Source organism: Epinephelus fuscoguttatus, linkage group LG9, assembly GCF_011397635.1.
Source record: "Epinephelus fuscoguttatus linkage group LG9, E.fuscoguttatus.final_Chr_v1".
NCBI lineage: Eukaryota > Metazoa > Chordata > Actinopteri > Perciformes > Serranidae > Epinephelus > Epinephelus fuscoguttatus.
Window position 1 is genome coordinate 21926334 of NC_064760.1, and position 14856 is coordinate 21941189.

At 33.7% G+C, this 14856-nt stretch overlaps 1 protein-coding gene across 3 annotated transcripts in view; it reads left to right on the forward strand.

Annotated features, from left to right (window-relative positions):
* pcdh11 (protocadherin 11) overlaps positions 1-2629 on the forward strand; it is a 165898-nt gene extending 163269 nt beyond the window's left edge. For all 3 annotated transcript variants that reach the window (XM_049586015.1, XM_049586016.1, XM_049586018.1), the window contains one exon: positions 1379-2629. In XM_049586015.1, the coding sequence (XP_049441972.1) occupies positions 1379-1836 (458 nt within the window). In that variant the 3' untranslated portion in view covers positions 1837-2629. The remainder of the gene's footprint in view (positions 1-1378) is intronic.
* The last annotated feature ends 12227 nt before the right edge of the window (positions 2630-14856 follow it).

Sequence of the window (14856 nt, forward strand, 5' to 3'; positions counted from 1 at the left end):
CTCCTGCTCCAAGGCTCCAGTTCAATATGGAGAGGACAGATTTGACTCCACGTGGGCACTCCAAATATATCCTCACAATTTATACCAGGCGATTCATTTTCAGACACTGCTCTCATAATTAAAGTTGACGCTGTGCTATTCAATCTGCAGTCGCACGGAAATACAGAAAAAAAAAAAAAAAAAACGAGTGCACTGGGCCGTTATACAGCAATCTAGATAGTTTTGGGAGGCCGGACTGCTATCACTAACGTGGAGTAATCAGAATATTCATTTTGTTGAATGCCATAAAACAACAAACAAGGTGGCGAGAAGATTTGCGGATGTTTGTGGAATAGAATTACACAGAGCATGCAGAACTCGTGTGTGTGAAGGAAATAGTCATCCCTGCGTACTGGGGTCTGAGGCCGCTTAATTATTTATAGCATCCTTACTTATGCAAATATACTAAATAATTTCTACATGACAGCTTGAAGCAGAGGCCTAGAGGAGCGATGTGATGTTTGAATGAGGACCCCTTTCTCCTTTGCATGGCCTAGGAAGCATAACACTGCAGGCTCCTGGTTGCCTTGGTGCACACTGTTTTACATTCTAATTATCCGGCTTGACAGGCTTTATTGCCGAGGCTCAATGCTGAGGCCTCATCCCAGACTCATTCCACATGTGATGTCAGTGGCGGGATAATGAGATAAGATAGTTTGAGTGCTTAGCCTTGCCCAGTCGCCTCCTCGTTTGGTTTTTTTCTTCCCTTCCGTGCCTGCAATCTACACGCTGCCACAATTAGCCATGTATATTAATCGTACCTGAATATGCTACAGATGCTCACATGATCCTAGAACGAAGGGTTTCTTTTCACACTGTTTGAGAGTTTTTATTTGACTGGATTTATTTTGGATTCTGAAAGATCAGATGGGTTTAAGGGCGAGGGTGACAGTGATTAAAATAAACAATGCTTTGTTAAGATGTTCATTAAATATTTAACACAATAAAGCCAATCCGACACACAGACAGCGAGACCATTTTTTTTTCTGTCTCTAATTAAGCTACAGGGAATTCCTTGCATATTGTAGGTAAACAGACGGAGTCCTGGGAATACCACTGGAAATTAAATGCTCTGCTGGTGTTTTTCTCATTACAAGATGAAATGAAACATTTATCACTGACTTTTATGTCGTTGAAAGCCTGACATTTTGCGGGTCACCCACTGATAAGGTGACAACTTTCTTCTGTTTACATTATGACTCATGAGTTCGTCCGGTGCTTTTAAGGCACCCCCGTCACACTGTCGTGTTCCAGCTACACTCCAGCTCTGACCTGTTGGATTAACTGTGTTGTTTTCTTCTTTCTCTCTCTTTTTTTTTTTTTTTTTTTTTTCTCGCAGCCATCGAGGTGAACCTGCAGAAAGCCTTGGCTGAGGCCTCTGAGACCTGTACCCAGGAGTGTCTGATACTGGGCCACTCCGACAGCTGCTGGATGCCCCCAGCCCTGGCCCAGTTCCAGGGTTCTGGCAACAACAGCCCCACCTCCACCCCTATCACCACTGCAATCGCCGGTACAATGCCCTCCTTTGGCTTCCAGCAGAGCTGCGCCCGGGGAGCCAAAGCTAACATGATGAGCATGGGGGTCATGGATGGTCGCCATACCCTGGGCAGGTCTGTGCCCAAAAAAGATGAACTGGACAAAGGGATCAGCCGCCCGCAGTTCTACAACACCCTGGATAGACACTGCAGTAAGAAGGAGGACCCCGTCAAGGTCATCCCCCTGGCGAGCTTCTCCTCCCCCGGGCAGCAGACGCCCGGCGGGGGTAGCAGCTCTTTCTTACACGAGCACCAGCTGTAAGAGTGAAAGACAGATCTCCATCACCCTGACATACATGTGACTCAGTCCATAGCCGGCTTGTTGTCAGTGACTTTATGAGCAGTATGTATGCGTACGCGTGGAGGTATGCATCATTTGAATAACTTTGTCCAGCTCCAGCTCAGTTTTACTAATGAAGACATCCGAGAATGGATTCGATCACGATGTTGTTGTTCAGACAAAATCATCTCGGATCAGTCTGACAGATTACGCATTTGAAAGGAAATGTAGGTTTTAACACAGCAGGCCCATGTATAATACATAAAGGTAGTTCTATACCAAAGTAGTTCCATCACAGAAAAAAAAAAAGAAGAATTGTTTGCTTTCAGTTCGGTGATGTTTGCTTAGTGATAAGAAAGGGCAGTGTACGCTTTAAGCTTCGGGCCCAGCTTAGTGGAACTGTGTCCTTAAAGACCATTTCTTTGCGCAGAAACACTTGCAAATACAGTGCTTTGTGTTGAGTGGGCTAAATCAGGCTAAATGTTAATTATGAGCTCTGGGTGGATGGTGTTTCTGTTAAGTTCTAGTGAAGTATTGCTCTGTATAACACGCAGCACAAACTCCTTTGGTGGTAGAAGATGTTTCTTTTGTCTCGTCTGAACCTGTTTCAGAAGTCTATTTTGGTCAGGGGACTGCAGAAGGATAAAAAAAAGTCTACAAAGCATAACTAGGCCAATGGTAGACAACACCGGTAATCTTTTGCATTCTACATTCTCACCGTGGACCAGCACACAAAATATAACAGAAAAAAAAAAACAACAAAAAAAAAACTCCTGCACATACACACACACACACCCAAGATGTTTTCCATATGGTGGTTGCTCCATCTCTGCCAACTCTATTAAGAAAATGTTCACTCCTTGCATTATCTCAGCAGCTTAGCCTTGAAAGGCGCAGACAGATGCGCTTTGGAAATGTACCCTTTGTTTCCTTCCCTTTGTTTCTATTTCTCACATTTTGCTGCTCAGAAACACTCGCATAATAACAGCTATGGAGCCAATTATGAAATTCTCAGTCTAATTACTTTGATGTGTGATCTCAGTAGCGACCCTTATTGTGGTTTGGAGGTCTGGAATGGTTCTCTTGGCTAGCCAGAAACTTGCTCCGCACGTGCCGAGGCAATGAAAAGGTGACAAGCGCTCAGAAAAGAGCAGCTTGAAAAGCTCCCTCATTTCCAATCATATCATTAATATCACCTATTGTTCTTGCTATTAATTACTACTGTGTGTTGTCATACAAGTCCGTTTGGCTGCAAAGTTTCTATTAACAGTTTTTACAACAGTGTGTGTTGACACTGGGATAATAGACCAGGGTGCAAGAATTTCTCCGGAGCCCTGAGTCTTACTGAATTATTGATATGAATGTTTTTTTTGCAGTTATCATAAGGGTAGGCATTGGCACCATTTGAAAGGACCTCCCTGCTGCATCACTGCCTGTGTGTGTAAATCGGACTGATGATGATAACTACTTCAGACTAACTTGCTGCTGTAACAGATTGGGTGCAGGATAATCTATTGCTACAGCAATAAGTGACTTTGCTGATATCCATTTTTCTCTCCTGTAACATCCAAGCCAGGTGTCTACATCATCAGGTATATGATTCATGCGGTTCATTTTCTTGTACCATCTTGCAAATTGGGAACAGGCCTAAATCTATAATGCAACGTGGCATTCTCGAGGGGAAGGCGCAAGGCAAATTGTGTTTGCATGCTCTTAGCCGCCACACCTATTCTCTCTGATAGTTGGGGTCAGGACTCTTATCATTATAAAGAGGATTTATCTGAGAGTCAGTGAAATGATCACTTAAAGGAACACTGTGTCAAGGACACGGAAAAAGGGGCAATTCAATTTCACCTCAGTCAATTACCAAAATGAATCTAATTCAAAACAAGCAACTTAAATAAATTCTCCTGCAGTATAAACATACCCCAGCTTGGGAATCCAATTCCAGCTCATTTAATACCACTCTTTCTCCCCCCCTCTATCACTTTCCATCATTGATACTTTGTCATGTATCACCAAACGGTTGAAACAATACATATTTAATCAAAAGGAGCAAAGGGAGCATACATCAAGATGTCACTGGAAATCTGAATTTTATCACTCTGACAAATGCAAATCCAACACTTGTTTTTATTTTTACTCCAAATGCCGCCTCAAAATAAAATCCTTTCAGTGTCTGTTTACAATTATGTGGGGAAAAGTAGGGCAAAGAAATTCCTGGTTGGATGTTTTCCAACAAAAATAAAGCTGAAAAATAACAATTAAGTTCTTAAAAAAAAAAAAAAAAAATCCCCATTTTACAAGAAGTACAGAGATGATCTGCTGCTGTTGGGAAAAATGTGCCCTTCCTCATATCACAGAGGGAGAGATATCCATGACATGAATACGGAATAATACACTGTCACACTGTATTTTAAAAAAATGTGATTGTTTGAAATAATTTATCTGATCACACGTGTACAGTAAGCACAATATTACCTTTCTGTAACCCTCACTGTGTTTGACTCTGCCTACATAACTCCTGTGTATCGTAATGTTGCAGCAGCTACATTAATTGAAAGACTACTTCTAGTGGGAGTAGAAGAATAACTGCATGAATGTACATCTGTAGGATGTTGCTTTTGATACCGACATGACTTTTTTTGTCTACTGCGGTCCTATTTTGTTCAATTATGCAATTCTAGAGGTAAAAGAAGTGTTTTTATTTATTTATTTCCCCAACAAAGAGCATACCATACAAATGTGCATTTGTTTTTTTATTATTTTGGAGGGGCTCCCCTGAGTGAGTGGTGTTCCTCTGTATCAAAGGTTTTCATCTTTCACAGTGAAATTGACAAAAAGTGGAGGGTGATGATCACGGGTTTTCACTTTGCATGATTCTGCTCTCACTGTCCCATTTTTCTAACTCCCTCTGCCCTCAAAGTAAGGTTACTATACATACAACTGATTGCTTTTTTTATTTTTCAGAATTTTTCTATTCAAAAACTCGTGTCACGATTACCATGTCAAGGTGTGTCATGATTTGCATGAACTGTTTGGACCTCCACAAGGCGTTTTCTAACACTTGACTGTGTGATTCATGCATCCATCATTAGATTCAGTGTCAGTATTGATGTTTACTGCTCTACCTGTTTGTCTGTCTTATGGAACTAAACAAATGTTACACGGTGTACACATTCGAACTTTGTGACGTGTGCGTGCCACTTATGCCTCCGCGTACACACAAATATCTATACCGTCAGGTAAACTGGATTTTAAACTGTACATAGCAGTACCCCTGAGAACCAGTAATAACGATTACACACTGGAAAGACACATACAGTAAAGACCACAGGCTAAATACTGGAATTCGCTTTGTTGATAAAAAGGAAAAAGGGAAAACATAAGAAGTGATGAGATGACAATCTCTCTTGTAATGTAAATGGATACATATGCATAATATTGACGAGAGTGTGTTTGAATGTGTTTATAGGTGATCTTGTATGTCTGTGAGGGGAGAGAGTGTGTGTCTCCTTGCATGTATGAGTGTGCGTGTGTGTGTGTGTGCACATATGTGTGTACTGGCATGCACCTTGCCAGGATATTTTATGTACACAAATGTATCTTGTACAAAAACTATATCAAAATATGATATAAGACTTAAGTATATGCTTGTAAATTAGTCATCAGTGAGTCAGGTTGAGTTTTGCTTTGGGAGAAGGCTTCAATGCTTGCCAGCGAATCTGTATTGGTCAGTTAAAGCTATACAGTCTGTGTTGTCATGCCTTTGTAAGATATCCCATTTAAATCTATGAAAAAAATGACCTTCCATATGGTGAAATGATTTTTCTTGTCATTGAATTTTACTTCAGCCATTAAATATTGAGTCCTCAAAGTACACACGGATCCCGCGTGTCCTTCACTTTACATTGTTGTTTGATTAGGTTTTTCTGAGAGTGCGGTCGTGTCAGTTATAGATGTGACACGAGAGCATACTGTCACTGTATTCCAATTATGGCAATTACAAGATAATGATATAAGACCCATCAAATTGGACATGGCATTTCACCTTCATCATTTCTGGAATTAATACCCCTGCGGAAACAACTCCAGCCTGTGACATTTATGTGTATATTTATGGGAAAAGGGGAAAAAATAACCATTAATAATCATGTTTTGGAGCACAGATACCATAAAGATTAGACACAAATAGGAGTTTTACTTTCACACTTCTATAATCATTGATGAAATACATGTATTATTTTGTAAATATTACAGCAAAGTATGAGGGAAACTGGAGCGTAATTAAATTACTCTTTGGGTAAATGAGTGTTTTTACACTCTGATAAGGTGCATAAAATGTGGCACCATTGCATGTTATGTTCCAGCACCATTGTAAATGTATAAAACAAAACAGAACAAAACAAATACTAAATTACGATGAATAAAAAGGCATTTTAAAAAGTTTGACGTATACCATTAAAAATGCCATTTAAACAGTCATAGTATAGTATGATATTATAAAAATTAGAGGATAGTATGCCAAAAACACATGGTATATCATTAAACAATCTAATGCAAACATGATAGTATAATTTGAGTGTAGTATGTCCTAAATAAAGTCATATATATAATTAAAAATGTTGGATAACACCATGTCTTGAATAAAGTCACAAAAATATCATAGTATAGCATAGTAAAAAAAAAGTCATAGTATAGCATGTAAAAAAGTATAATATAGTAAGTCAAAAAAATCATAGTATAATAGGTAAAAAAAAAGTCATAGTATGGCATGTTGAAAAAATATCACAGTATGGTATATCGAAAAAATTGTCATAATATACTGTGTAGAAAAAAAATCATAGTATAGTATGTCGAAAAAAAATTTCATAATATAGTATGTAAAAAAAATATCATAGTACAGTGTGTCGAAAAAAAGATTTAAAATATAGTATGTAAAAAAGAATATCATAGTATAGCATGTCAAAAAGTATCATAATATGTCAGAAAAATATCACAGTATAACAGGTCAAAAGAAAAGTCATAGTATAGCATGTCAGAAAGTATCATCATATAGTATGTCAAAGAAATTGTCATAATATAGTATGTAAAAACATATCATAGTATAGTATGTCGAAAAAATTGTCATGATAAAGTATGTCGAAAAAATGCCATAGTATAGCATGTAAAAAAGTATCATAATATAGTATGTCCAAAAAATTGTCATAATATAGTATGTAAATATCATAGTATAGTATGTCGAAAAAACTGTCAAAATATATTATGTAAATATCATAGTATAGTATGTCAAAAAATTGTCATAATATAGGATGTAAAAAACATCAAAGTATAGTATGTTGAAAAAATTGTCATAATATAGTGTGTAAAAAAAATATCATAGTATAGCATGTCAAAAAGTATCATAATATAGTATGTAAATATCATAGTCTAGTATGTCAAAAAAAAATTGTCATAATATAGTATGTCAAAAACATCATAGTATAGTATGTCAAAAAATTGTCATAATATAGTGTGTAAAAAAAATCATAGTATAGCATGTCAAAAAGTATCATAATGTAGTATGTCAAAAAAATCATAGTATAGTGTGTCAAAAATATCATAGTATAGCATGCCAAATAGTATCATAATATAGTATGTCAAAAACATCATAGTATAGTATGTCAAAAAAATTGTCATAATATAGTATGTAAATAAAGAAAGGATGTCAAAAAAATTGTTGTAATATAGTATGTAAAAACATCAAAGTATAGTATGTCAAAAAAATTGTCATAATATAAACATCAGAGTATAGTATGTTGAAAAAATTGTCATAATATAAACATCAGAGTACAGTATGTTGAAAAAATTGTCATAATATAGTGTGTAAAAAAAATCATAGTATAGCATGTCAAAAAGTATCATAATGTAGTATGTCAAAAAAATCATAGTATAGTGTGTCAAAAAAATGTCATAGTATAGCGTGTCGAATACATATCACAGTATGGCATGTAAAAAAAAGTCATGGTATAGCTTGTCAAAAAGTTTCATAATACGGTATGTCAAATAAATCATAGTATAGTATGTCAAAAAAAATTGTCATAATATAGTATTTAAAAAATATCATAGTATAGTATGTCGAAAGCATATCATAGTATAGCATGTCAAAAAAATATCATAGTATAGTATGTCGAAAAAATATGGTATGGCATGTTATAAAAATGTCATAGTACAGCATGTCAAAAAATATCATAGTATAGTGCGTTGACAAAATATAGTATGGCATGTTATAAAAATGTCAAAGTATAGCATGTGAAAAAAATATCATAGTATAGTATGTCGAAAAAAATATCGTGGTATGGCATGTTATACAAATGTCATAGTATTGCATGTCAAAAAATATCATAGTATAGTATGTCGAAAACACATCATAGTATGGCATGTTATAAAAATGTCACTGTATAGCATGTCAAAAAATATCATGGTATGGCATGTTATAAACATATCACAGTATAGCATGTCAAAAAGTATCATATAATAGGTCGAAGAAATTGTCATAATATAGTATGTAAAAAAAATATCATAGTATAGTATAGTATGTCGAAGAAATTCTCATAATATACTTTGTCGAAAAAATATCACAGTATGGCATGTCAAAAAAAAGTCATAGTAAAGTATGTAGTAAAGTATCATAATATAGTATGTCAAAAAATAAAATACTAAATTTCAAAAAATAAAACCCAAATCTTAATATAATATGTCGAAAGAAATGTCATAGTATGGCATATTATAAAATATCATAGTATAGCATGTCTAAAAATATCATGGCATAGTATGTCTAAAATATTTTTGTTTGGCATGACGAAAAATAATCTATCTAATATTATCGTATATCGAAAAAATATGATAGTATAACATGTCAAAAAAATATGTTAGTATACCATGTTAAAAAATAGTCATGGTATGGTATTTTTTTATGATATTTTGGACCTCATTATATACTATGACTTTTTATGATATTTTGGACCTCATTATATACTATGATTTATTTATGATCTTTTGGACCTCATTATATACTATGATTTTTTATGATCTTTTGGACCTCATTATATACTATGACTTTTTATGATCTTTTGGACCTCATTATATACTATGACTTTTTATGATATTTTGGACCTCATTATATACTATGACTTTTTTATGATATTTTCGACCTCATTATTTTGGACCTCATTATATACTATGACTTTTTTATGATATTTTCGACGTCATACTATACTTTGACTTTTTTATGATATTTTCGACGTCATACTATAGTATGGCTTTTTCCTGATATTTTGGACAACATACTATACTATGACTTTTTTATGATATTTTGGACGTCATACTATACGATGACTTTTTTATGATATTTTGGACATCATACTATACGATGACTTTGTTATGATATTTTGGACATCATACTGTACTATGACTTTTTTAAAAAATATTTTTTTATGAAATACTATACTATAACTTTTTTATGACATATTGAACGACATACTACACTATGACTTTTTTATGATATTTTCGACGACATACTACACTATGACTTTTTTATGATATTTTCGACGTCATACTACACTATGATTTTTTTATGATATTTTCGACGTCATACTACACTATGACTTTATGATATTTTGGACGTCATACAGTACTAACACTAAGAAACTGACTAATTTGACTAAAAATATTTTAGTATAGTATATCAAAAAACGTCATAGTTTAGTATGTTAAAAAGATATCGTTTAGTATGTCAAAAATATCGTGGTACAGTATGTAAAAAAAATCACAGTATATCATTTCAAAAATATGTCATAGAATATTATGTCAACAAATATCAAAGGATAGTATGACAAAAAACAAAGTGAAGCATATCAAAAATTACAAATATCAGTATAGCATGCCAACAAAAATCATAGTATAATCTGTCAAAAATATCATAATACAATATGTCAGAAAATATCATAGGATAGGATGTCAAAAAATATCATGGTATAGTATGTTAAAAAATATCATGGTATCGTATGTCACAAAATATCATAGAATAGTCTGTCAAAAAATATCATAGTATAGTCTGTCAAAAAATACTATCGTTTTGCATGTCAAAAATATCATAGTATGTCAAAAAATACCATAGAATAGTCTGTAAAAAAAATATCATAGTATAGTCTGTCAAAAATCTCATAGTATAGTATGTCAAAAATATCATAGTATAGTATGTCAAAAAATACTATCGTTTTGCATGTTAAAAATATCCTAGTATAGTATGTCAAAAAATATCATAGTTTAGTATGTTAAAAATATCAGTATAGCATGTCAAAAAAATCATAGTATAGTCTGTCAAAAATATCATAGCATAATATGTCAAAAAATATCATAGTATAGTATGTCAAAAATATCATAGGATAGCATGTCAAAAAATATCATAGGATAGCATGTAAAAAATATCATAGTATCGTATATTAAAAATATCAGTATAGCATGTAAAAAAAATCATAGTATAGTCTGTCAAAAATATAGTATAATATGTCAAAAAATATCATAGTATAGTATGTCAAAAAATATCATACTATAGTATGTCAAAAATATCATAGTTAAGTATGTTAAACATATGAGTACAGCATGTCAAAAAAAATCATAGTATAGTTTGTCAAAAATATCATAGTATAGTATGTCAAACATATCATAGTATACTATGTCAAAAATATCATAGTATAGTATGTCAAAAAATACTATCGTTTTGCATGTTAAAAATATCCGTATAGCATGTCAAAAACAAATCCTAGTATAGTATGTCAAAAAATATCATAGTTTAGTATGTTAAAAATATCAGTATAGCATGTCAAAAAATCACAGTATAGTATGTCAACAAACATCATAGTATAGCATGTCAAAAAATATCATAGTATAGTGTGTCAAAAATATCATAGTATACTATGTCAAAAATATCAGTATAGCATGTCAAAAAAATCATAGTATAGTATGTCAAAAATATCACAGGATACCATGTCAAAAATACCATAGTATATTATGTCAAAAAATATCATAGGATAGCATGTAAAAAATATCATAGTATACTATGTCAAAAATATCAGTATAGCATGTCAAAAAAATCATAGTATAGTCTGTCAAAAATATCATAGTATAATATGTCAAAAAATATCATAGTATAGTATGTCAAAAATATCATAGTATACTATGTCAAAAATATCAGTATAGCATGTCAAAAAAATCATAGTATAGTATGTCAAAAATATCATAGTATACTATGTCAAAAATATCATAGGATAGCATGTCAAAAAAAATCATAGTATAGTTTGTCAAAAATATCATAGTATACTATGTCAAAAATATCATAGTTTCGTTTGTCAAAAATATCATAGTATACTATGTCAAAAATATCATAGGATAGCATGTCAAAAATATCATAGTATAGTATGTCAAAAAATATCATAGTATAGTATGTCAAAAATATCATAGTATAGTATGTCAAAAAATATCATAGTATAGTATGTCAAAAATATCATAGGATAGCATGTCAAAAATATCATAGTATAGTATGTCAAAAATATCATAGTATACTATGTCAAAAATATCATAGTATAGTATGTCAAAAAATATCATAGTTAAGTATGTTAAAAATATCAGTACAGCATGTCAAAAAAGTCATAGTATAGTATGTTAAAAATATCATAGGATAGCATGTCAAAAATATCATAGTATAGTATGTCAAAAAATATCATAGTATACTATGTCAAAAATATCATAGTATAGTATGTCAAAAAATATCATAGTTAAGTATGTTAAAAATATCAGTACAGCATGTCAAAAAAGTCATAGTATAGTATGTCAAAAATATCATAGTATAGTATGTCAAAAAAATATCATAGTTAAGTATGTTAAAAATATCAGTATAGCATGTCAAAAAAAATCATAGTATAGTTTGTCAAAAATATCATAGTATACTATGTCCAAAAAGATCATAGTTAAGTATGTTAAAAATATTAGTATAGCATGTAAAAAAATCATAGTATAGTTTGTCAAAAATATCATAGTATACTATGTCAAAAATATCATAGGATAGCATGTCAAAAATATCATAGTATAGTATGTCAAAAAATATCATAGGATAGCATGTAAAAAAAATATTAGTATAGCATGTCAAAAAAAATCATAGTATAGTTTGTCAAAAATATCATAGTATACTATGTCAAAAATATCATAGGATAGCATGTCAAAAAAATATAGGATAGCATGTCAAAAATATCATAGGATAGTATGTCAAAAAATATCATAGTATAGTATGTCAAAAATATCATAGGATAGCATGTCAAAAATATCATAGGATAGTATGTCAAAAATATCATAGTATAGTATGTCAAAATATCATAGGATAGCATGTCAAAAAATATCATAGTATAGTATGTCAAAAAATATCATAGTTAAGTATGTTAAAAATATCAGTATAGCATGTCAAAAAAAATCAGTGTAGTTTGTCAAAAATATCATAGTATACTATGTAAAAAAATATCATAGTTAAGTATGTTAAAAAATATTAGTATAGCATGTCAAAAAAAATCATAGTATAGTTTGTCAAAAATATCATAGTATACTATGTCAAAAATATCACAGGATAGCATGTCAAAAATACCATAGTATACTATGTCAAAAAATATCATAGGATAGCATGTCAAAAATATCATAGGATAGCATGTCAAAAAAAATCATAGTATAGTTTGTCAAAAATATCATAGTATTCTATGTCAAAAATATCATAGGATAGCATGTCAAAAATATCATAGTATTCTATGTCAAAAATATCATAGTATACTATGTCAAAAAATATCATAGTTTAGTATATTAAAAATATAAGTATAGCATGTCAAAAACAAATCATAGCATAGTTTGTCAATAAAATATCAATGGATAGCGTGTCAAAAAATATCATAGTTAAGTATGTTATGCGGGACGGTGGTGTCGTGGTTAGCACTCTCGCCTCACAGCAAAAGGGTTGCCGGTTCGATCCCGGGTGTGGGAGCCCTTCTGTGCAGAGTTTGCATGTTCTCCCCGTGTCAGCGTGGGTTCTCCCCACAGTCCAAAGACATGCAGATTGGGGACTAGGTTAATTGGTGACTCTAAATTGTCCGTAGGTGTGAATGTGAGCGTGAATGGTTGTCTCTATGTGTCAGCCCTGTGATAGTCTGGCGACCTGTCCAGGGTGTACCCTGCCTCTCCCCCGATGTCAGCTGGGATAGGCTCCAGCCCCCCCGCGACCCTCAAGAGGATGAAGCAGTTAGAAGATGAATGAATGAAGTATGTTATGCTGTGTCCCTAAAATAGCTTTCAGTCATTAAAACTTTGATATCCCTAAAATTACGTTGTTTTTTTGTTCTTCTTTGGAGGCATACATTTAAAGTGTTTGGGCACTGTATGATGCTCAGTAGAACTGATTGGAACTGCACTTATGTGATTTCCTGTTACTTCATCAGCAACAATCCATGTCTCATGCAATAAATCATAAGATCCAAAGACAAGCCAGTAATGATTTAAACATTGTATCAGTTACTACAGAAAGACACACTGCTGCTTCTTTCATCAGAAAGCAACTCTTCTATTATTGATGTCAATATACCTCAAATTTATGTGGTCAAAAGAATTAATGATTGCGCCTTTAAAATGTAGCTCGTAGCACCTTTAGTCTAAAGGGCACTTTGATGGTGTCTGTTTAGGAAGGGCAGAGCGATCATCGATCAATCCCTACATTTTTGATTTGGTCCAACAATGCAAATCAATGAGCTTCCCGTCACAAGGTCGCTCCTCTACTCATTAGACTGTCCAGCCATTATCATATCAGCGTAGGCCATAGACTCGAGGAAGTAGCCTATAAATTTCAGAGGAAAATCAATAGAACACAATAAACCTTAATTTTAGCCTTTTGGTTTTGGGGCCAAGAAGTAAATGTAAGTTTAAGCCAGGAGAAGAGAAAGGTATCTTTTCATTCATGAGCCGCGGCTGCTCAGAATGTCAACTTTGATTTACTTTAGTCTCGCTGTGCACCATCATCTCTCAGCATCTTCAGTACTACCCTGAGGCTGTCTGCTCTACCTGTGGCCATTTGGCCTCTTAAACAGTAAAGACACACAGAGCTTTGTGCATGGCATTTCATTTTATTTTATTACCTTTTGTTGGCCGTTGCTTGTTACACACCTGTATTGTGTGTCTATTCTTTCATCCGTCCATCCATGTAACTCACCCATCCATCACTCCATGTGTCCATCCATCCATCCATCCATGAGCTTTGATGCCTCAAAGGCAAACTCTGCAACAGTTTCGACAATCCCCCAGGGCTGTGTGTCCTACCTGAGGCCCTCCTGCCTTAATGCTTTATCCACTGCTCTCTTATGAATACATACAAGCCCTGAGAGAGAAAACCTCAAGCTTACAGTATGGTGCAGGGGTTGATGTTCACAACAACAGGACATGACAGGATCTCTCGGCGCTGACTCTTAACTCGCGCGACACAAAGAGCCATGTCATGTACCTCGTAACGCGCCAAAGGCTTGCTGGACTGTGTCATCTTGCAGCATCTCCGGCATATGTTCAGTCCCCGGTCTCCTTAAGAGAGCCGGCTGTGACCTGCCCCGCAACTTTTCCATGGTAATTGGCTAATAATGAGACAGTGACAGTGCAGAGGATGTCCACACTGTCAAAACACATGCATACCCAACTACACCAATCTGCATTTCCAGTAATTACCGCATATTTGAACAGAAAGGACTTTGTGATCTTAACAGCGCACACAGTGCATGTTTCTTTTCTCACGCCGCACACACATACCCTCCATCCCCATGTGCTAACAAGCCAACTTATTGTAAACCTACTTAGTTCTCAAGGTGTCATCTGCTGAAGTGTCAGGAGAACATATAGAGATTGTCAAACAGTACACTCATTTCAAATTGTAATTAAACTGGCCATCAGGTA